A 26,217-nucleotide genomic window follows, 5' to 3' on the forward strand; every position below is an offset into this window, starting at 1 on the left:
GGCGTCCCTGTTTCAAAAACCGGGATAAAAACTATCCTATGTCCTTTCCCGGGACTCCAACTATCTCTATGCCAATTCCATCAAAATCGGTTCAGTGGTTTAGGCGTGTAAACAAGACAGAGTTACCAGAGTTACTTTCGCATTTATAATATTAGTATAGATTTCCTAACCGACCCTTTTTCTTTGCGGGTCAGTGTGTGTTACTATTATAGACAAAAACTAATTCCACGATGAAATATTTAATCTCAATGTGATTAGTTTAATCGCGTAAGTGCTGTATTATAATAACTATGATCTACATGCTCGATTAGACTAGAATTAACTAATTCTACTAAGATTAATTAGAACCGGTTCCTGGCAGGATAATATGGAACCTAATATGGCATGTGATAGCAATTTGTTTGCATGCCCTAAGTACTCAGTAAACTGTGTGATTAATACACAACTTTTTTATGTCTGTAGCAAAATGGGTTACGAAAAATATACAATACTATCACCCAGTTTTAAAAATGCAAAATTAACCATAATTAAATGCAAAGTTTCATAAGGAACACAATGTCCATGTGTGAAATTTTTGACATAGTGTGTAGACAGTGTTTGTTTTTCTTGAATCCAAAGGATCTCATTAATTTGATAGAGAATATGCGACCAATATTAAAGTGCAAGAACTGTAAATCTTAATAAATATTCTAACGTTAGAGTCAGTTGTTGTTCCGTAACTTTGTTTTATTACAACGAAGTTGAAACTGTCAAACTCAGCCAATACAGGAAGATTAATAGTACAAACAATGCCATAGACGCCAAGTAACGTCAGCTCTTTCGTGACAACGATGACATACTGGGACTTCGTGACACAGCCGGTGGCGAGGACATGCACACTCGTAAAGTTCGAACGTAATTATACCAAATGTGTCGCTCGAAGGCACACCAGCTAACACAAGTCGACCTCGGACTGCCATTACGGGTAGTAAGAAGAAATTCAATCGTGCATTGATTGATTTGTGACGTTACAATACGCACAATGATAGATAGACTGTACAAGCATGCAATGTTGTCAACAAAGCATGTCATCAATTGATTTACCACACATGTAACTGAGGAAGAACCACTAAGCGTCTGATGTTGCCCTTTTAGTCGTGATTTACAATATAATACCAGCTATGGTTATCTGCCTTTGATTGTATATTCTCCAAGTGGTTTTAATCAAAGCTACCTATAGTGCAGTATCTTCGCTAATTCCTTTACTGTCAGACAACAGTCCTTTGAGAATACTAAAAATATTGGGAATGAAAGTCTCAATCTAAGAATAGTTTATGCGTTCAATGAACTAGTGTATCATCATAGCTAGAATCAGACAAATTCACCATGACTTTTTCAATAACAAACAATCCTCTACCGTCTAAGTATCGTACTATTGTAAATCTTTGTCTTACATCGAAAGGGAGGATCATGTTTGCAATTGTACTTACATGGCAAGGAAGGACACAATGGTAGGTTCAAAGAATTTATTACTTGATTTATATTCCATGCGTGTGTCGCCAAATGGGCCCTACCTACGTATGTATAAAGTATATAGCAAAAGTATGTCAACAACGAAAACCAGCCAGCCATTGTGAAAATTGTATTTGGAAAAATTCTCAACGCTTACTTCTCTGAAACTTTAACAATAAATGTTTTATTAATTATGTAGTGTATCATCCAATTAAAAGGCAAATTACCCATAATCACCCTAACTTAATGGTTAATACTTACTTCTGCTTTTTAGGTATCTTCACAAGTTTCATTTCATGGTCCTGTGAGAGTGATGAAAGAGGTTCAGCTGATATAGCTGTTCTCTTCAGCCTCGGTTCACCAAGGGGTAAAATTCTAGTGTTCTCAATACCAGGCGCCTTCATTGCGAAGCATTCTTCTTCGTCTAGCCCATTTCTATGATTTACAATGAGCTGCTTCGTCAAAGGTTTCACGACTTGTCTGAATTTGTCTATTTCATTTCTGAGATATCTTATTGTGGCATCTTTTTCGTCTATCTCGTTTTCAAGCACCGCTATGATTTTGTCCCGTCTCCTTAATTCCTCTGTTTTCTCCATCACCAGTCTCTTTAGTTCTAAATACTTTTTTTCCAGTTGGAAATTGTGATCCATTTTACAGTGTTTCGGCTGAGCCATGTTTGACTATTGTCTCATAATGTCACTTCTAATTTTAGATCATCACTCGAACACCGGCAGCCGGTGATGACTTCGCACCAAACACATGACGTTCAGTCGAAATGTAGTAAAACACTAATGGTCAATAATTAATGTCTTTCCTTATCGCACTCTATCGATGATAAAAGATAAAATATTATTGTAGACACTTGACGCACAATTTCACAGGATCTTATTATAGAATTAGTACTTCTTCTTGGTGAAAGACCGAGCCGTGTTCAGAATTCATAATAGAGAAAATTGGCTATTGTCCCATGTAGGGTGTTGATTACGTTGGGTTAGTCGATCGAATGCTTAGTCATATCTATGAATTAAATGGTGGTAGAATGAATATTATATCTATATCAAATATTACCTTGATCAATCAAGGTTTTTGTCTTGAACGTAATGTTTCCAAATTACAAGTAGGTATTTACATCTTGCGAAATTCCTGCTTAGAATATTCGCGAGATTCTTTAACACGTGAATATGAAACTCGATATTAAGCATTAAAAGTAGGCGTGCACTGACCATCATGAATATGTGGTTAATTGGCTCCATTGGAAATGATTAATGCCGTTTATTAAACTAAACCGAACTGGATTTGTTGCAAACTGACTTTTACGATGTCAAATTAGCCGCAAGCAAGGACTTGTCGTTGCAAAATTTTATCTGAGAATTATTTTTGTCATCTGCAGGGATAACTTGGACATTAAATAAATTGGAACGGCAAACTGTAATTAAGATTTGCGATTTTATTGCCGTGTTAAATTATTGCTTTTTAATAAGGAACTAAGCACAACCAGTGGTCATGCGACATCATAACATTTACACTTGTTACAATAACGTCATGGTAGTCCTTGCAATGTGATGTAATGTAGACCAACCAATGTCAGTAAAGTTGTAAGGGTTTTGTAATAAACAATCCATTCGGAAAAAGATACGATGGTGGACCATCCAGTCGATCCAATTACCTACTTTTGCTTGAGCTTCGCAAAAACAGTTAACGAATAATATCTCAAGGTTTATTGTTATGATATCAAAATAGGGTTAGTTATCAAATTACATTTTATTTGAAAGCTGCAGCAATGATGTTACTTTTTTAGCTATTCTTTCCACATTTTCTATATTGATACTCCAACTTGTATACGTCACAATAATTATATCCGTTCGTAGCCAGGACGTGTGACCACGAATGGGACTGTAACGATATCATCGTGATCTTGACATTAGCAATATAGTCTGTTCTTTAATTAGCACTTAAATACGACTCCTTTGACTGTCTGTGCTACAATAATGGAACACCTATTTAAGAAGGCGTGGGTGAAAAATTTGTAAAGGTCGTTCAACTATGTATGGTGCCTTTCTAAGACTAGCGTAAGGTCAGTAAGATAAATGTAACACGTGGAATGCGTATCGTGTGGTGAGTGTTGACACGTTGATATTAATACTAAAATGCGCCTTCAAACGTTCTAAAAGTATCCTTCAATCTTTATCGATTGATACGATGCCTCATAAAGTTAAGGTTTAGCCGTTCACTTCCAATTTATCACCACGACTAAGATATCTATAGTATAATATGATTAGTAGGTCTGAAAAGAAATATAATTCACACACAAGGCCGAATAAAAATCCCATATAGGTAAATAAACATCCCCTTCTTTAGGACCAACTCTGTCCTCATCAGAAGATAGTTACTTTAATGAAGAAGAAAAGATGAAAGTGGAAACTAATGTAGGTATTGTATTACAGAATTTGACGTAAAATCGTGACGATTAGCATATTTGCCACGATCTCGATCCCGACCTAGACCCGAATCTCTTCGATTTTGGACGCGAGCCCGGGCCCCGTTCTGCAACATTAAGCCTAATCTTACGGGCATTTTTGCAGCCACATTATTAGTTGCAGTCAATTCATCATAGTGACAATCTGGTGCTTTGATAATGAAGACGTTAGAAACTGTTGATCCTTCATTTGTTTTATTAGTCGTGGGAATAACGAAGCCCTTTCTGCAATATTAAAACTATTTTTCCAAGGATCATTTTTATTATTATCGTCATCACTGAAAATTTTATCGTGCCTCCGAAATAAAATAGTAAGTCACACCATAGATTCCTTAATCACTTTTACAATTTTCTAAGTATTTAGAGTTTCAGTATGTTTACTAGGTCCATGCTAGGCTTTGAATTAATAAGCTGACTAAAATATAGATGGCTCTACGAAATACAAACTTTTGGAATAACTTACATCGAACTGAGCTCGCTAGCATAAGCTTAATTAAATCTCTCGTTGTAATAAACTATGCTAGAAACTAGTAACAACTCCCTAAAGAAGACATTTTTCAATTTATCATCCAACCACCTTCTATCATTTGCTATCAAGTAACTATGATCAAAAGTAATGGTTTAAAATGATAAATTATCAATTCTCGTTGGGCGTTTGAAATTAATGATAGAAAATGTGTGACTAGTTAATTTATGAGTAATGATTTAACTACACTTAACATGTGTAATAGTACGAGTAGAATGGCATGTAATCAGCATTTATAATAGAATAAATAAATGCTACTAAATATATATCGTGTCAAGTCTGACGTATTGACAATAAAAGTTTGTTTAGTTGATGTAAAGTTAATGAAGACGTCCATTTATTATGAAGTTCTATTGATCAATCAACTATTTCATTCGATTCTTATCTTGTTAATAATTTTAATAGTATTTTGCATGGATTCAAATACAAACATCATTTATCTTGTAATTTGTTATTCCGTTCCACGATCCAGGCCAGAATGTTTTCTACCATATTGTATGGAACTTGACAATGTTGTCCAAATAGTAAAATTATGATCGTATTTACGTCAAATAACTCCACGTGTTTATTAACCATTACAGTAGCTAAGTTTTTGATGACTGAAATATTTATCGATTCATAATCGCCATGATGTGGCACGTGGTACAAATTACGTACAAAACTATTTCTAATGTTATCTAAAACACGGATAATCTTACATTACCGGGGCTCTGACGTCATCCGCTAAGCCTTTTCAGCCAAAGCTGACAGACTGTTTATGGGGTGACGATACTGACGTTATCATGACAGTAGCGTTATGGCCAAAACCATTAAGGAAAATGTCATCTGATATTGTGTAGGTATTTTGCAAAATTTCAGATTTGTCGGCGTTTTGTGATGTGAAGCCAAAAAGGATATAAGAAAAGTTACGTGTAAGACAATACAATATTTAATGAATTCAATTACCATAATCCAAAATTTTAACCCATTCAAATTTTTCTTTGTTTTTGGACCTTAAGACAATAATGTTTAAAATATGGTGGGAACTATTATAAATGATTAAAGGAAGATACTTCTGTTCATTAACATAAAATAGAAGCACGTGTATAGTAAACTATAAATAGCCCATCATCATCAGTCATTTACTTTGGTGAAGTGTTCCAAAGAAAACAACAGACGTAGAGATTCTTCCTATTTAAAAGCAAAAGATAAATATTATCGTTATGAGGTGCCTAGACTGGCATCAGCAAAGGTTTTCTCAAGGAAATCCAAATATACAGGCGATGCCAACAGAGAAATGTATCAAATCAAGTGCAATTTTTTTGATGGCACATGTTGTACCATTTTTTTTTGATGGCACCTTTTATAAATTCTTACATAAATAAACATACTGTATGAAATATACAAGTAGAGAGAATTGGTGCTATAAACTTTAAAATGGAAAATAATGATGATATCGAAAAAATTAAAGATATCAAAATAATTATTACCTACAATATTGCAATAAACGATTCTCGATACTTTTAAGTTTGCACACAACTTGATTCGATACCAAAATTGGTGGTATCGCTAACATTAGCATACTCGAAACGAGTTCTCACCTTACTGTCTAACTTTCAGCCTTTATCTAAACTACAGAAATAAAAAGGATCGAAAATGCAACCGTCCTCGAAGATCTTCCGCGTTATTTTAACTTCAACCTTGACATGAATCGAGAAATCGAAGTCAAGTTACGTTCGTGGGCGATGGTAAAAAAAGAGGAAAAAAGTGAGCAGGTTAATGTTGAAAAATTTCTTTTGAAATGCTGCTATTTCTGTCCTTTCACTGACATTGACGACAGCTAACAGACCAGTGAAATGAATAAATAAGCTTTGAGTGAAAAAGTTCAGAGCGGAAACTTTGAAAGCTTTCATTTGTAACCGATTTTTCAGGGAAAAGAATAATGAATACAAATAACAAATCTGCTAAAACGTTTATAAAGTCATTATTTATTCCATGACATGGATACTTTGTATTTTTACAAGCTTTTTAAGCTTGTGTGTATTGTGTCATGGTTGAATTTGCTTGGCAAATGGCAGCCAAACTAGATCTTGGATATACAGGTATTTCAGAGGTAGAAATAAAACCTTTTGTGACCGGTAGGTGTTCAATCAGTTTTTTAAGAATACATGGTTTCATCGTATCGTATCATCTTTCGTCTTGTAAAGGAATTAGGCCTAATGGATTAATTGCTACTTAAGAGCTTTAAGAGACATTACAATTTCTTCGCCTGAAGCAAGCACAAAACTATATTTAGAATCAATACGATCACCGTTCATTGTTTGTTCTTCTAAAGGACTGACTCTTAAGACAGTCATTATAGCACCAACACATTCAATGCAAATCAACCGGAAATATCCATGGCAGCTATTGTGACAGACTGCGTGAAAGAGAAACAGATACGCTGTTTTTAAAGTTCTTACATAAATTACGGACGACATTTTCTTTTAAAGTATTGTTTTTCCATGAATATTGTTTCAGACAATTGTGGTAATAAAACATGGGCCTGCATGATAATAAATGACAATACAATTATCTGTAACTTAAAAATAAAGAGTATTTGCATTTGCATATAGTTTTTTAAAAATTTTGAGACATGATGATGATTGCTCATTTTTGAACACAGGTAAAGACACAAAATTAATAAAAAGAAAAACTATAATTTTAATTGTAATACTAATAACATAAATAAACTAAATTTTGAATGGTATTAGACCTCTTACGCCTAAAAACAAAATATTTAGCAGGCAACTGTTAAAACATAAATTCCCAGATTTTCTACGTAAAACAACAAAATAATCAAACTCGAGGAGACGAGTAGGTGTTTGGTGCACATAAATTAGCATTATAAACAATCAAGCAAAATATGTATTTTTGTATGAAATGGAATGGAAAATCATGAATAATTAACAGACTTTGTCATTGCTATTATTTTCTAGTAGGTATTCCAGTTTGAAGAAATATTTAAAAAGAACCTTAAATCGGACAACACGATTGGACCAGGATAATAACGATTCTAAAATCATAGGTAGTTATGACATATTTTTAACAATAACAGAAGCAGTAGAATCTACTATTGAATCGAGATGTTATTAAAAAATCAACAAACGATATTCATAATGCCGTCGTGACTCTACAAATCACGAAGTGCCTGCTTATAAATTTGACCCAATTCAGTTGTCAAAAGGCAAGTCAGTTTCTGACAAAAAGGAGGTACGGAAGCTACTGAAGGTTAATTTGTTGACACTATCAGCAGTCAGTGATGCGTAACTGAAGTAAGTGAAGTACTACGAATAAATGCAGTGAACAGACTCGATGCCAGTACATCGGCTGGTCACGTAGATTATTCAATGCATGCACGAACGGATGAAGGTAACCGTGATAATGGAAACGAGAACTTCACGGAATTATCCTACTGTTGGGGCAAGTTTAGTATTCAAAATGATTTAATATTGATCCGTCATAAATCATGCCAAAGAAGCTATAGGTAACAGAAACTTTATGCAGAATTAGACAACATGACTGTAAGATATTATAAACCACCTGGTTATTCTTACATCCGTAAGATACGTCAGAAAAAGAAAGATTCTAATAATAACTAGTTTAAAGAATCGTGAAGCAAAATATTTTCAACTTCTATGAAGTTAGTCGTGATGAATTGTTCAAAGACAGACAGGTAAATATTTGACTTCAGAGTTATGAAACTGTAAACGACTGTTGCAAAATCATCGATAATTGACAAGATAAGGAAACTCCAGAACACAATGATGGAGGTAACAGCATCTTATCAGATCTTATACCAAAGTTATGTCGTTAAAGTAACAAGCAAAACGTGACTTGGATTCGGAATCTAATATTAAATGACGCTGGGAATAATATAAAAAGTTCCTAAATTAGCTTTGGACGTCGAAGAAAAAGAATACTTGACCCGAGCTTGTTATTTTGCTCTGTGACCATGACCGGTTCTTAAAATTAACACCGGCTGCCGGCGTAATTGTTGATTAATGAAACTTTTTAATTAATTCAAGTTATAAAAGTTTTAAATATTTGTGTTTGCATATTTTTTTCTCAAACACATGTTATTACATTTCTATCAAGACCTTGCAGGTCATAAAAAAACATCTGCACATAAAAACAAAAGAATATTTAGCAAAAATAAGGCGAATAATAAAGTAAAACCAGACGAAAAAATTCTGAACACTGGCCGGAAATTCACCACAATGCACCGATCTGTTTTTAAAACTAAAAGCACTGACAGATCCGATGTTTAAAATTTCGCGAGCGCGTTTTTTAATGCGTCATATAGGTTTGGACGGCGCGCGCTGACTAGCCCATCTCAGCGTGAGCTCTAGCCGCAATGGAGGCAAGAGGCAAGCACTCCTCCTATAATGGTATACCATTTGACTTGATTGCTTTGATGAATTCATTTAAAACAGTTGTTTCGCTTCGGGTGTTGTTTCGTAATTCTATAATTAGCTGCACAAATGTATGTCATTTGTCACATGAAATTGACATGGAGTTATTTTTAACAGCCTATTATTTAACAAGGGTTCTACTATGGGGCCTATTATTCAATTGCTGAGGCGTAGCAGTCACAGTATTTTCGTAAAACTATACTGCACATCAACTAAGATAAATAAACTTAAAACACAGCAGTCATCTTTAAGCAGTATGCAGACAGACAAGTCTTAGTAACAACACCTATTACATTTTTCGGAAGTCACATGATCTTTACCACTTGTTATGAACTTAGAAACAAAAACTTGTAAAAAAGAAAAAAGACTGACAGAAAGGTAAATAGGTAGGTTTTATTTTAGAATAGAAGATTACAGAATAGCTTTCAATGTTTCGTTTAATTTTTGTAGGATTTTTAAGGTCTTAAGACGGTTCTACAAAATAGTCCATAACAAAATGAGCCCAAAAACTATGTCCTATCAGAGTAGTGCTTCATCATCATCATCAGATTATAGTCTTCACTGCGGGAGCAAGACCTTCTCTAATTTAACAGAGGCATTTGCCTCCATTTGGAGGATTTGGGCTACACTCTCCATGCTGACCAAACTGGTTGGACACACGAACTATACTGGTGAACTACGAAGATAGAACACTCCTTATTTTAAGTTCACTAGAGATTGGAGACAGTGGCGGCGTAGCATGGGTTGGCACCCGGGGCGATCACCCCCCTCCCCCCCGTCATAAGTCCTAAGGCACCCCCTGGTACCCCCCAGGATTTTGGGGTTTTACCTACCGATTCGAAGATTGAAAGACAATCGCACCCCCCTCCCCCCCCCCTATCATGACACCCCCCCCCCCCCAATCATGATATAGACCGCAGACGTGCCATGCACATGCGCCAGTGAGTACCAATCTGCGCGACTTGTGTCACCCCCTGATGCTGGCACCCGGGGCGGACCGCCCCCACCGACCCCCCCTTACGCCGCTACTGGTAGGTACACGTCCAAGTACAAATCAAGCCACCTTTAGCCTGTAGTGGATGTTATTTCAGTGATAATAAGTCTGACTGTTTTTTTATGGCAAGGGTTTATCACAGGACATAGGTAGGTACTTTATGATATTTTACACTGCTCTCAACTTACTAATTACAGATCAAGGACTTTGCATTGCAAAGTTTGCAACTTTCTAACAACTATACGTTCGTTGGATATTCTGCAAGGATACTGGGCATCGTCCTCATTTAAGTACACAGAAGTACTTTTTATAGGACTTCATGATTTATTCTACAGGGCCTTCTGCGGTTACCGCTGCCAAATTTCTCAGGAATTATAGTAATAATAAAAAGCATTTACCTTGACTTTATTCCTCATATGGTGAGGTTATTCTTTGACTCAGCGAGTAGTGCTAATAATGCAGAAATCTTCAAAAAATAGGTTGTAAGTATGAAATGATACATATGTCTGGATATAATAATAAGCTAAAATGCAGTTGGTTTTTATTAATAACTTTATAGGTCTTACGGCCGAAGCTAAAACTTGCGCAGGCGCCTGCACGCGTGTCTTTAGCGAAGTTTTAGTTTAGGCTTGAAATTTTACTGAATTTGATATCAATTCTTTACAGTAATATAAACTACCCAAATCTATCTATGTATACTTATAATAAATCTGTAGAGAGGTCAATTCTGTACATTAAATATATTTTCAAAATAACTATCAGGGGGTGATAAGTGATCGATACTGATACCAAAAATGCAATCAGTAAAATTTTTGTCTGTCTGTCTGTCTGTCTGTCTGTCTGTATGTTCCTTATAGAAACAAAAACTACTCGACGGATTTAAACGGAACTTGGTACAATTATTCTTCATACTCCTGGGCAGGTTATAGGATACTTAGGAATTCCCACGGGAATGGGAATTAGCGGGAAAATCGTTTTGTATGAAAAATCTAAACCGCTTAAGGTAGACGCTTGAAATTTGGCACGTAGGTACCTTAGTAAACTTAAAGCTTAGTTACAACAAGGGATTCCCGAAATTCTCACGGGAACGGGAATTAGCGGGAAAATCTTTTTGCATGAAAAATCTAAACCGCTTAAGTTAGATGCTTGAAATTTGGCATGTAGGTACCTTAGTAAACTTAAAGCTTAGTTACAACAAGGAATTCCCGAAATTCACACGGGCACGGGAATTAGCTGGAAAATCCTTTTGTATGAAAATTCTAAACCGCTTAAGTTAGACGCTTGAAATTTGGCATGCAGGTACCTTAGTAAATTTAAAGCTTAGTTACAACAGGATATTTCAAAATTCCCACGGGAACGGGAGTTAGCGGGAAAAAATATTCGTATGAAAAAATCTAAACCGCGTAAGATAGATGAAGGGGGTAAAACGTGATCCACGCGTACGAAGTCGCGGGCGGCCGCTAGTAATTAATATAACACGATAGTTTTAAGATGAGGCGAAGAAAAAAAAAAGAAAATTTTAGAAAAATAAATATGACCCACTTTTAACTGTTGGTAATTTCACTGTTGTTTACTGTTATAAATTAAATTATATAATGATAAATTTACAATTTTATTATTCCTATTCCTACTACGTTATTATTACGTCTTGTTGATATATTATAACTTAATCTGTGATGTGTGCATATAAATGACCACTAATGTGTTGGCGCCATTAAAATTTATTGCGATTAACCTGTAATAAACTACTTCAAGCCTCTGGAGACTAATTTTAGCAATATCAACCTCATAATTATATTTTTATCCTTGAAAACAACGCCATAAAATCTAGCGGATAATAACGATATTATTGCCTTGACTTGGCACTGACTTTGCTATGAAAGATTAATGGTTGGTTCAGTGGGTAAATAAATAGTCAGACCACATTAATTTGAGAAATAAAATGTAAGTGTTCATTAATAAAATTATTTATGTCTGGTTTAATATAGATAGATAGGTACCTACCTGCCTACCTCACACACTGATTAAACCAAAAAATTAATCACAAATATTTCTATTACTCATGATAATTGTTTTAATAGAATAGAAAAAAATACAAGAAAATCAAAACAAAATTATAAAACAACAGGAAAAATAAATATGTAAACTAAATAAGCGCCATCTACATAATGTGTTGTAAAACTATCACAACGCTCATCAAAAGCATGCTTTTATATTTAGTTCTGCTACTCGTCGGTAGATGGCGATCTATAGCGATGCTTTTCTGTTTAATAACTTTCGTGGTTTCAAAATGATAAAATCATTTATCTAGGTACTATCTATTGATAAAAGCAGACATTAATATTAATAGTATTTAATAGTAAGCAGTTAGAAGCAGTGCAAGTTAGTCGTCAAATACATGCGTTTAACAGTAGTTGAATGGGTCAAATTGATTGCGTGGTTGTATTTTATTGTTGTTGTACAGTTCACAGTGCGCCTTGTTGAGTGATCTAAAAATAGACCCGACCACTCACATGACAATAATAAAGCACGTTGTCACACGGCACATGTTTGGAAGTTTCTCAAACGATACCTACTGTGTGATAGCTATTTAAGATTTAACTGGTTCACAATAAAAAAGAATGAAAGTATGAAATAAAGTTCTTATTTTACGACTGTTATTATGTCCCATTTGCGTACCCCTCATTTCCCTTTTCTATGTTAGGAAAATTCATATTTATGCATCCGGTGAGAGAAATTATAGTGTGTCTCAGACTCTCAGAATAGCTAAAAGCTTACCACAGTGTTTATGACTGCGAAAGTTCTGCGACAGACTTCCTGCGACAGTTCAAAATCCTACAAAGCTGTGAGCAACTTATAAAATATTACACGTCACACGTCACATTGGGGTTTAGGCAAAGTGCTTAATAAAATCGCAAACCAGTCGAAAAATGGTCGAAAGGCCTTATTTGTATGGAGTTATGACGGATTCGATTTTCGATTCAATCAAAAAGTGCAACTTGTCTAGGGGGGCAGAACCAGGAGGTAGGTAGGTGCCTACCCGATTTCAGTCAATATCGATTATGAAGGTATAACTTGCCCGTTCCCTTGACGGATAGTTGCGATACATGGAGATTTATTTGCATCTAACGTGCCAGGTGCATGTAGATTGCTCGCTTGACAGCTTGACTGGACAAGGCAACAGTCCAATGAGATCAGATCAGATAGTTCTATTCAAACTGATAAATAGTTGAAAGAGGCCAGAAACGCGGACCAAAAGCTTTTCGTTCGTTTTGGTAGAGCTAAGACTGAGTTGCGCCATCTTATTTTAACTATAACAAACGTCAAGTCTGTCAAACTATAGGTACAAAAAACTTCGGATATAGGTGGTGCAACTCAACCCAAGACTTGGGAGTTTAATAAAATCTGTCGTTTCAAGGTTCTATTATTTCAACATAGGAATAGTGAATAATTTCTGAAGAACTTCCCTTCTGATGAGAATTTGGGGATTAAACTATGAATTTCAAGGGGGTAGCAAACATTAGCTTAGCTAGTCTGTCTAAGATTATTGAATTAACAGCTGGCCGATCAGTTTTAGATGGAGCTCAATCTGTGACGGCGATTGGACTCGCCCAATTGGACAGCTGGCCATGTCTCGATCTCTCGAGTAAGCCGATTAAACCAGTCAATATCGATACACCCTCTATCCGATGTCGGGGCTTATCGATTTAAATATGGATTTATCCAACGCTTAAGGTTGCGTGGACATGTCGGATTACTAAATGCTTAACGAAAGTTAAGAAAATTACGACTTTTTCGAAATCAGACATAAATAATGCTGAGAAAATATTGTTAAATATGGATTTTTGATCGTAAATTAATTAAATAATCAAAATATATGTTACGACGGTCCATGATCTCGGCTAGAAGATACTTATATCGCTACCTAGGATAGTAACTACCTATGTAATTTGTGCCTAGGGTCAAATGTTAACGTTAGTCAGAACATTTTATTTGAACTGACTTGACTATGATCAAAATATCTCAAATAACTACTTGTAACAATTAATCATATTATTATCATAGTAGAGCGCGCTCAAGCTTTTTATTTATTTATATTATACACATTATATTAATTCAGAAACATTTTTATTAATTCTCATCTGCCAATAATATCTTAATTCGAATTCGCCCTTAATAATAAAAATTCAATTAGTCAACTCCAACGCGATCAATTTGTACTTTATTATCGAAGTAACGAGAGCACCGTGGAGACACGCGATTATATCCGAAATTAAGCGAATCACGTCGAATAAATAAAATTGTCCAATTAAAAGGCATTCGGTAATTGCGCCCTGAAGTCGATAAGGTTTTTAAGATATTAAAATGCAGATAATTAAGTTCTGAGCCTTATTAAAATTATGGGCTCAAAACACTGAGTGTGAATACAAGACCCGAATTGAGTTTATGTCTCTGTCAGAGTTTATTTATTTAATGTTTTTCTGCCCGTGGCTTTTTCTTTGTGAATTAGCTGAAAAAATCAGATGTATTGTTCTTTTAAATTTCAACAAGATCTATCCAGATGCTTTTTCATGGAGGGACAAAAATGTCTATCTCGCAAATTTTCGCATTTATAATGGCGTGTAGTTTACAGACAAATCTGTTATAGGTACAAAATTTAGATAAGTAGTCTTTAAGTAAAGTAAAAGGCATACAAAAGTTCTGCAGCTCAAGAACCTAGTTAATACTGCAATAAAAAGTTTTCCCTATAGTTTTTTAACTTTATTTCAGGCTGCAATTTGAAACTTGATTAACCAAGCGGTTACCTAAAACTGAAAGTGAATCATGAGTCACAGACTCACAGTCAGTCATAAAATGTGTTGTTTTCGAAAAGCTCGTAAAATATCGTATCAATAATAAACCCCCCAAAATTACCAGCGAAAGGAGTTCCTTTGATTCAATTAAACCATAAAATCGTGACAATTCACGCATCCATGGGATAAATAACCTTTTATGATAAACGCTTTCACAAACACGTTACACCAACCAACAGTTCATTATCACACCTAAAAAGCTCTTATTATACAAAAAATAAGTACGACTTTTGCAGTGTAATAAGTTTTCACTTGATGTACTGTCGACATTACACAAAAGGTGATAGCTTAAAAAGAGGCTAAAGCCGCAAACGTAATGGGTGTTCTGTTATTTTTGGTCGGCTGTGATTGTTAAACAATTATTTAAATTTTTTACAAATTTATTGGCACGTGCCGTGCCGCAGAACTTTTTGCTGGAGTCGACAACTTTTTTTATAATTTCTTAGCCATATTCCTTAGGCTATAGTATTATATTACAGACCTATAAATAATAACTCTCTCTATTTATTATTCCTGAATCAATCAAGATATTGTATTTTTTTTTATTCAGGACAGAGCCTGTATGACGTAAGTATCAGAATACTTATTTTGGATCCTAAATTATTTCTTTAAACCAATGAAAATAATCATGATTAGCATCATCATGACCTACTAAATATAACAAATTAATAGCGCTGCAAATCACAAATTAACCAAGTTAAATGAGTAGGTAAAGTTTAACTAGTGGAATTAATAGCTACTACCTATTTATAATCCTCATTATGCCCATATCATAGAAATAGCTACTTTTATAAGCTAAACGGTGTCATATTATGGAAATGATATTAATGACGACTACATGACTTCTATCATTATTAACATGTCAGCTGACTATGACAGATCAGCGGGCAATTATACTAAATGATATGATAAATTAATTGGAACAGTCGTTATGAGTTGATCAGCTAATTTTAGTTTGTCTAACGCATTAACTTATAGTTTATTATCTGTACCATTAACTGTAAGTACCTACTGGACATATTCTCGTAAGATATAAGATTAATTGATTATTTAATTTTATTCTATTTCTGTCGACACGTGGATGAATTTTTAATATAAATGATTTCATCGAAGTCATTTCAAAAAGCTCTATCTTTATAGAGCTAGACAATAGAGATTTTGGGCAATATTATGTAAGGTTAGTTAAATAAGCTTAAAGACAATAACATGATTAACAATAAATAGGCAACTGGTGATGGGCAATTTAACTCTTAATTTACTTATATTTTTACTGTTTATATTATCATTAACCCTCGTTATAATTTACAAATCCCAAGTCATCGTTTCGGCAAAGATTCTTACAATGAAAATACGATACGTAGTTTATTATCGCCTGGTGGGCAAGCTAGAGAGTGTATAGCCAAAACAGACCGTCAAGTAGTCTTTTATATTGGTGACATTGTCAATCAGGTGCATATATTGAAACCTTCATCAATTGATGAAGATTCCGATAGACCCAATGGCATTAAAGAAGTGGACCGTGAACAAAAAACAGATGAAGCCTGACACAAAAAAGAACAATTATTTTAGATTCTCAGTGGAATCGAAAGGTGTCTGACTCTGATTCGATTTAGCTGGAAGACTGATTGTAGTGAACTCGATTTATTGCTTATCACAAATTACACTTTTGAGATCCCTGAGCAAATTCGTCGAAACATTAATGGAAAGGGACCGCAGATAATTCCGATTCTCTGAAAAAACGGGTGTGTTCGGTAACATTCGCCAAAAATGATACATTAATACGGAAATCATTACGAATGTAGGCACGTAGGTATATGATATCAACAATCCAGTGAAACTTATGAAACGCAGTATCATTGGTCTTGGAACGTAAATAGAGTTGCCATTAAAAGAAATTTGGGTGGTTATTATCAAATTACCGGCATGAGGGTAACCTTTTAAAATGCCTGCGTCGGTTTTTGTATGAAATATCAATGTAATAAACGCCCCACTTTTGGGAGTCTCACATAATTAAGGAATTCAATAAGACAGTTAAGGTTTTTCACTCCGCTCTCAGGCCATTTTTTCTTGGATACTTTTTTGGGTAATTGTCCGTAATTTTATTTATGTTGCCGGGTAATTGTTCTGCGGCAAGTTTATTCGGTGGTCGGTAATTTTAATGTCGTTTTCCACTAAAATAGCTTGATCGATTTATAATTTAACGCGGTGTTATTTGTTTGCCATTAAACTTTTGGCTCGACAATTTCATGAATAAGTTTAAAGATATTTATCGCATTTATAAAGTTGTACACGTTTTGACGGAAATTGATTTATTTAACGCACGTCCGATCGTTTAAATTATAGTTGAAAAAGTGAAATTGAAACATAATGGTATGGCTGGAGAGTGCATTCTTACCTACTGCGCCTACTTCGGTGGAAGTATAAAATATTTTTGAACTGATAAATTATGAAACAGTTTATAACAAATTAACACATTCAGATTTAAGATTGTGGAGAAGATTGATGGCGGCCAAATTTGTAAATTGTTGAGAATATTAAGTCGTCTGATGTCTCTGGTCTGACCACTTTATGTACTTACTAAAGTTTGTTGCTTTATTTTCTCTTTGCAAATCCAGTTTCGTGAACGTAAAAAGTCCTAAGTTCATCATAATGCAGTTGTTCGCATCCTCTCCGTTGCACGGATGATTCCAGGAAAGATATTAGAAAACCATTACAGAGTTCACTGACACTGTATTCATGTTGTCCATACCCAGCTTATCAAGTTATTGCAAACCGCAGAACGGCAATGGATTTATTGCGCGTAATATAATTTATTGAAATGTCCTTTAGCTTTTCTTGGTATTCTATCTAGAACAGGGATCTTTAGTAGTCTACTAATAGCTCGAATTGTCATAGACATTCAACATCACTTCATAATACAATAAGAATTTAAAGTTGTGATAGATTTTAGTGAGAGAACATGGCTTTATCTATAAAGTTAGATTTTGATGTCACTGTGAAAAGAGGTGACATTTTATAGCTAATAATAAAGATGACTAATCATCATTGAGCTATTTAGTCAGACCCATTCAGTAGACCTAAATATATTCCTGCCATGTAGAGACATACTAGGCAGTTAGCAGATAAACTGCGTGCACATACATTTCGAATTGGTATGTAATTAGTTACATGCACTGAGTTCAAACGATCGTATAATGCGATCGATGAACACCCGCATTACAATAAACAAATTGGATGCAGGAAGCTTCGTTAACAACTTTAAATATATCACATTTTAACTCTATTTCTCTTTTACTATTTATGTTACATTGTAAGAAATTTTAATTAGTAATCTTCGCACAATTTTACAATATGTTACATGTGAGTTTCATAAAAAGTTTCTACACATCAGCTATTATAAAGGCAATAAAGAACGGAAATGCAACAACTGTTACTGTTATAGCGTCAGTATACTGCATTATTTGTTCCTTAATTCACGAGAATTCCGATAACGTCTTCCGTTATCGGATATTTTTTTTAATTTCATTTCAAACTTAAAATGGATTAATATCCCTGGGCTTAATATCAGACATTGACCCAGCATCTATCTTGTATAGCTCAATCAAAATTAAGCCTAACGTTACTTCCGAAGAACGATAACTAAATATAATTTAAGGCAAATTCTTTCTAGCCTCCAATGCCCCAACTAAAGAAACTGGGAAAACAAAATTCAACAAATTGACTTCGAGACTGGAGTTTCAATTTTATTAATCAAACCCAGAATATCTAAGCAAAAGGCAAACTGAACCAGAAAGATGAAAATAACTGATAGATAAGCCGTCTTGGTGAATCTCCAAAAAGTAATTGATGTGAACTATAGTGGTATGAACTATGACGTGGTAAACAAAAGTCAAAATTTCTTCGTATAATTGGTGAGAACAGAGCAAACTGTGTTGGCTTAGGCATTATGCGACACAATAGTGTTATCGTACTGAATGAATGAACTCGTACAAACACAAGTCTGTTGCGCCTGCGTTCGGCTTAGAACATAATGAATGGAAGACGGATACCAGTGGCTCGATCGGACGGATGTTTCCGCCGATCCATCCGTCATGTCAGTCTCTAATTCGAATTTGAGATAATTTGGTACCTACAGTAAAGTAAAAGAATCGAGAACTCGAACGAATAAAATTTATAAAAAAAAGTAAAGGAACCACAAGTTGTCGTTCTTAATGCTGATATCCAAAAGCTTGAAGATACACTGGACCGCAAAGAAAAAGGGTCGGTTAGAAAATCTTCAATATCGTTATAAGTGCCTGATCTAGCTTTATGAAATACTAGCTTTCCGCCCGCGGCTTCGCCCGCGTGGACTCCATATTTTTTTCCAAAATAAAATGTAGCCTATGTTACTCGTGGATAATGTAGCTTTCGAATGGTGAAATAATTTTTTAAAACAGTCTAGTAGTTTTTGAGCCTATTCATTACAACCAAACAAACAAACAAAGTTTTCCTCTTTATAATATTAGTGTAGAAAACATAATGGAAAATGCATACCATAAAAACTTTTCTTTGCGGTCCAGTGTATTTAGCTTTAGAGAGAAGAAAAATAGAAAGTGGTACAGAAATTTGGATTTGACTGTAATGTTAATTGAACATTCAGTAAATGATTTAGATTAACCGAATTTAAATCAAACCTGAAAACGCGGCATGGGTGGGACGTCCACCTACAAGGTGGACCGACGACATCGTAAAGGTAGCAGGGCAGCGCTGGAAGCAGGCCGCTACCAATTGATCAACGTGGAAAGCATTGGGGGAGGCCTGTGTTCAGCAGTGGACGTCCTATGGCTGAAATGATGATGATGATGATGAACCGAATTTTACTGGATATTCATTCCAATGATTAGGTGGTTTAAACGGAACCGAATAACATGATTTAATTTGCACTGTAAGTATTTTTACTTTAGGTTCTCCCGTATTTGTAGATCAAAGGTACATTATAGGACGTATGTATTTGTTATCAGGAATAAAAATACCAGAGTTTCCTCATTCATTACGAGTCTGATAAGAATTAGTCTCACTTTTGTACTAAATGCACAATAATTATATGTACCTAATAGTCATTCGAATTATCTTGTAATTAATTTAACGGGGTTAATGGGAGTACTTGAAGTTAGTAAAGTATATTTAGACCTCTCTAAACGACTTTACTTTATAGAAGATAGAGAGAGCATCGTAATACTAAACTAAATACGAATTGGTTAAAAAGATAAAACAAAAATTAAAGTTAGATCATAAAATATTAAGAATTAAGATTAAGAAATCGAAATCGAATATAATATAAATCTTGCCAGCTAGAACAATTATTTTAAGCACAGACAGATGTATAAAAATACAATGATATTAATGAACGATAGCAGACTGACATTTCTGTTTGTTTATTTTGTGTCTCTTGCAATAAAAATAACTTGTTATTCAGTAAGTTGGGTATTAGCTTGATTAACACCAATGTAGAGTAAACAAGAAGAAAACACTTTCTGCTGCAATTTTACGTAGCAAAACAATTAATCATCCATCGCCTGCAATTGTAACTTGAGTTAAAACTAAAACAATAGACAGTAAGTGGTAAGTCCACTTCAAATTCCGATTACGTCACAGTAGGGATTAAAATGTCATTAAATGGACCATACATTATCTAAGCATATCACTAGCGAATACAAGAGCTGTATTCAATTAAAATTTCAAAGTCATGACGCTAGATTACAAGTTGAAGTAACTGATAGTGGTAAAGTCTACAGCAGATCAGACCATACATTTGTGCTGCAACATAGCACTTAATACTAAGACTTAAGATACCACAGCATTTAGCTTGATGTGCTCTGTACAGTGTCTGTTTACAGCACGGCGATCAGTTATCTGGCTACAACTGATCCATGTCAATCAAATGAATCAAAATATTAATGGATAATAGTAAAATTAAGAATACATTTTCTCTTATCCTTATTAGTCCTCTTATCCTTACGAGTATCCATATCCAGACGTGTGTTCAACATCAAAATTCGCCGCAAGGGCATCCTATTTATAAAGAATTTTAAGAGCTGCCTTATGTATTATCGAAGTTAAATAAAAAAAGTTGGTACTGTTTTGATTAGAATACACTCTCAATGTCATTTTCTTCATTAACTTAAAAAAAAAAATTCAGCAGAGTAGGGACTAAAATTTTAAGCTAAGATTTATAGATTAATTTTTGGGTCTCAATGTTGATTCTCCGGATCTCTAAGACCTTAATATTTTTGGTCCTGGTTGATTTTCAATAATGCATGTAGTATTTAAAAAGCTCTCACATACATTAACAATACTTACTGATGTCAAATCATTGCGTCTGAACAATTCTCATTGAATCTCGACCAATTAAGGTTCAATGCTATTTAATGTACCTAATTGAAAGGCATCAGATGTCAACTTTGACAGCAACACAGTACTAAGTACTGTCAACAGGTCTCAACCAGAAACAGCTGGAATTAATAAAACTAACTATCGCTATTAATTAGCTTTCGGCTACTTATCAGGTCTTAAAGCAATTAATACGTCTTAAATTATTAGCATTCTTAATTTCAATAATTAGGCTGCATTTTTCGATACATAAAATTAGCGAACCTGTTCTTCCAGTCTTTCATAATATCATTGCAAAGAGATTTGATTTAAATTGTATAAATATTGCAATCATGTTTGTGGATTCCATAAATGCGATAGAACTAAATATAAACAGAAAATCCTTACGAAATTTCCAAAAATGATCAACGGATTATAAATTCTCAATTTTATGGATATGGCCATATCTTTACGGGTACATATCAACTGGCCAGACTGTCATTTCAAGATCTTCGAATGTTGCAAACGAGCATAAAAGTGGAATTCGGTTACATTGTCATCGGGCAAAGGTAAGTGAGGGTCATCGACATGACGTAATGACTCTGACCGCTCTAAAAATACAGTTGTGGGTTCCTGACTTGCCCCACAATCCTATCACTGGACCTTCTCGCGCAAATATCGCCTTTGTTTCAAATGAAATAAAGAATCCTAAATGTGGCATGAGAAATGAAATTGTAGCAAGTGAAGTCCAGCCCGAACCAGTGGCAACCCAAGCTCTAATAAAGCAACAGAAAGACCTTGTCCTGTCTTGAGATGACGATAGTGATAGTAGTATTGTGCTATGTATGATTATTTTTTAATTTATATGCATGTGTGGATTGGTTGGACATATGTAGATATATGCGGTGATAACTGAAAAGGTCGGCGTTAGGCACGAACTAAATCAAGAACAGATATAATACAACTAACTTGCATTATGATTTTTTAAATAGATAAATCAAAATACCAACATATTTTGACACTGTTGACTTGATCACGTAAGCAAATGCAAACAAGATATATCCAGATTTACCTATTTGTGATAATAATTATCATCCTTTTCTAATCCGACCTTTGAGAGCTTATTACTATTTTATTTATCTATAGTTATTTGGCTAATAATGAGATTTTAAATAGAATTAGCATGCAAACCTATACCTACTTAGCGACCCAATTCGACAACAATAAAATTATCATCAGCAATAAAACTGGTAATACGGCAGATATCCTTACAGTTTCATTAAAAGTTAAAGCCCTGGTGTCCTTCCTTGCACTCCGAGTTGGCACTTGGGCAATAAAATCAACATCTTTGCCACTTGACATACTTAGTGAAGAAACTCTTCCAGCTAGTTTGAAGTGGTAGAAAATTTCAGGTTGGGGTTTGGAAGAATCTAGTGCCTAAATGCGGTCGACGAAGTATCCATGTCAAATTCTATTTGTAATATAGTTCTAGTGTATATTTCATTGATACACCAATTGGCAGCAACGCAGGACGTAGAAGCAAACAGTCGGAAGAGTTGGGCGATATCAATCGTATAGTTACTAATTGAATGTAATTTCACCGCCAACCAATTAATAGTTACACGTTCCATTTTAGAAGCAAGTGCAATGCCGTATACATTAATTGACAAATTATCATGAAGCACCGTGGAACCGGTTACAGAACAATTATAATTCAAGTGTTAACATACTACTGGCATGCTGATAATGTTATTAATATAAAGTAATGTTTAAGTTACACTAAGAATATGATCAGTGAGAACATCACTTACTAACCAAATAGTTCTAACCTAATTATCGCATTAATTACTGTTAATGACAGATACAATATTTAATTTTGAAATAATTATCAGCATGCCTTAACCAATTTAAATCATACACTCTTGATTCTACATGAAACCGTAAACAAAGATCCAAATTCGGATTAGTAAAATTAAATGGTTAGCTTGATATTTAGCGTTGCAATATTAACCTAAAAGATTTTGACTTTTCTATCGTCTAAGATTATATAAAATGCGTGGTTATGAATAAAGATTTCTCCTGCCATGTTTGGCGCCAGTAGCTCGATCAGTTTCCACAGTATGCGTTTATTTGCTATGCCTCTTCCCGCTTTCTCGACAACTAACTCCGGAGTCGACGTTACGACTTAACAAAAAGGTGAAAATTACTCGAATGTTGTAAGAACAGCTAATAAACATATCGATACCTCTGGGCTCAAAGGTCGTAAAGGACAAAATACCGAAAATGAGTTATTTATACAGTTTTACTCAGAATTTAATTCTCTATCGATCTGTATATTTAGTTTGTCGAAATTCCCAAAAAAAGTGCCTTTACGACCCATCATATTTGATAAGCTAAACAGAATTCATCGTGAAAATTGGGATGTAAATACCATTTGATTTTTTAGTACAGTTACCATGGTAGTAAAGAACAAGTAAACACAAATTTTTGGGCGTATAATGTACATGTAGTATATCTATTGTCCTATACAACCTTACATTTTCATACCCAAGTCTAAATAATTTGTCCTTTACGCCCTTAGATTATCTAAACAAATATTTTAAAAATCTACACAGTGAGGATATTAAAATAACTGTGAAGGTAAATTTTATAGACGTTTCTTATAGTATTTAAGTATGTGCGTTTGGAACAAATGAAAGAACTTAAAAAATCATCAAAAATATATAATAAAACTATTTTAGATTGTAACATTTATGTGATTTGTACATATAAAATGATGATATCTACCCACATCGGGTAAAGTAATGTTGCTTTTTATTATTTCTCATATTTGAAGAAACTAGGTATTTGTCAGGTATAAGATATAATTATTATAAAAGATGATTTAAGAAAATAAAAACATGATATAAAATAACGTATTACCTAATTAAGTTAGGATAGTCATCATAAAAATTGAAAAACTGAAAAAGCTAGATTTGTTAAAAATATTATGAAAAAAAAAGTCATCTTACTATAGTACCTTAGGTGTCATTATTTTGTATGCACAANCTAGTAGGAAAAATATTTACACAACATGGGGAAATATATGTTGAGACTTAATCTACTAAAAACCTACAAAACTATGTAAATTGTCATTTATTACCTTAGTTTTGTAGTTTTGTGAAATAAAAATTGTTAGCAACGAAAGGATTAACGCTGATTTGGCTATCAAATTACACCTGAGGAACGCGGGGAGTCGTACGGGATAACAAAAAGATATTCCTTGTGGCATTCGAACGTTGGCCGCGAGCTAAACGCCATGACCCGAGAGCCTTCTAAAATATCAGTGTGTTGTGTACCTATGATTGATGGCTTGAATTGGCAAATTATGGTATTGGTGAATAAGTTGGTTTCAGACTATTTGTATTTAATATCCAATTTGTGAGTGAGTATGTGTACGAATTTAACATATCAGAAGTGAGTCCGACGCCCATTGGTATGTAAATTATTTTTATTATTATTGATGCAGTTGCATGAAACAACAAGTGAGTTTTCTGGAAGTGACCGNTAAAAATTGAAAAACTGAAAAAGCTAGATTTGTTAAAAATATTATGAAAAAAAAAGTCATCTTACTATAGTACCTTAGGTGTCATTATTTTGTATGCACAAATCACACAAATACTACACTTTATAATTATTTTTAATGATTTCCTAGTAATTTTGACTAACGCCCTTGGTCAAAACCACTTTTAAGTTTTGACTGTTACAATTAAAAACTCATTAAAACTCATTTATTTCTGTAAATAGGCTTAAAAAAGCACTTTTACATACATTATAATAAATTAGTATAGTTTCTAAAGTTATTTGGATCAGCTAATAAAGAATAACTAGTAGGAAAAATATTTACACAACATGGGGAAATATATGTTGAGACTTAATCTACTAAAAACCTACAAAACTATGTAAATTGTCATTTATTACCTTNCTTAATCTCATTTTTGAAGCAAGGGTTCAATGAGTGCCAATTTAAGGGTTAAAATGTATTTTTTTTTTTATATATTCAAAAATAATGTAAAAGTTTAAGAAATTTGTAATTTAGTACTTGCTAATTCTTTCATCTCCTTAATGCGAGCTTCATCACCCGGCGGCATCCGGAACCTTGACGCGAACTCTCCCAGCAGCCAGCAATTAACCAACATCTGACTCGAACTCTCCCAGCGCCCAGCACATCACCAAACCTCCATCTGGCACCATCTACGCCCGGCAGCCAGCATATTATCCATTTTTTCTTAGTTTTTCTTCGATTTCATTCACTATTTCTTCAAATTGATTTCTCCTTTAAATTTCTCCGAAGTTCCTTCACTTTTTCTTCAATTCTTCATCACGATTTTATTTTGCGCCAATTGTTTATTTAAGTCCATATTAAAAAAAAAATTGTCACATTATTTATTTAAACCCCAACTAATTTTTATTATTTAATTGCACAGTACTGCCCTAAGGCAGCACTGGCACTGGCAGGGTCGCCATGTAATGTGGGGACCGGGAGTTGTCAATGAAAGTAGTTTATACTGTACGATGCGAGTATATTGTGTGTGTCAGTTTACGCAGCAACGTCAAATATATAGCCTTAATTTATGTTAGTGTGAGGGTGGCGCGTACACATACTACATGAGTAAAAAATACAGCATGTTCCATTATGTAAGACGAAATAAATTTTTATTTTTGTTAGAAAATGTAACTTTGTAAAATCATTATAAAACACATACTCAAATTTGGTGAACTTGTTCAGTGTACCGTATAGATGCCCCCATTAAAAGGAATGTAGCTAGTTTAGAAGGACCCTGTATATCATAATGGCACAGTTCATTAATTTTATTTTTACTCCATCATTGGTTATTAAGATCTTAGCAAAATAAATGTGAATTATTTGAAAGTGACAAAGGATTATTAGAAGTTATGTGAGTCAATTATGGAATATACCTATTACTGTGAAATAATAATTATGGTGATGTAAATTAAGTAAATTTAAATTACCCATAATATAGAGTTCGTAATTATTTTGTATTAAAATAATGTGATATGACATGCTGTTTGGAACAAACACATCCTGACTCGGA

General features: G+C 34.1%; 1 protein-coding gene across 3 annotated transcripts in view; it reads right to left on the minus strand.

The window, feature by feature from the left end:
* for (cGMP-dependent protein kinase for) overlaps positions 1 to 26,217 on the minus strand; it is a 413,902-nt gene that overhangs the window by 63,438 nt on the left and 324,247 nt on the right. Inside the window, exon 1 of one of the 3 annotated variants that reach the window (XM_028302516.1) lies at positions 1,753 to 2,244. The exons of the other annotated variants lie outside the window; for them this stretch is intronic. Within the exon in view, the coding sequence (XP_028158317.1) occupies positions 1,753 to 2,165 (413 nt within the window). The 5' untranslated portion in view covers positions 2,166 to 2,244. Of the gene's footprint in view, positions 1 to 1,752; positions 2,245 to 26,217 lie in introns of those variants that run through there. 3 annotated transcript variants of the gene reach the window in all.

The sequence above is a fragment of the Ostrinia furnacalis genome, unplaced genomic scaffold (genome assembly GCF_004193835.3).
Source record: "Ostrinia furnacalis isolate ACB-3 unplaced genomic scaffold, ASM419383v2 OfSCF1131, whole genome shotgun sequence".
NCBI lineage: Eukaryota > Metazoa > Arthropoda > Insecta > Lepidoptera > Crambidae > Ostrinia > Ostrinia furnacalis.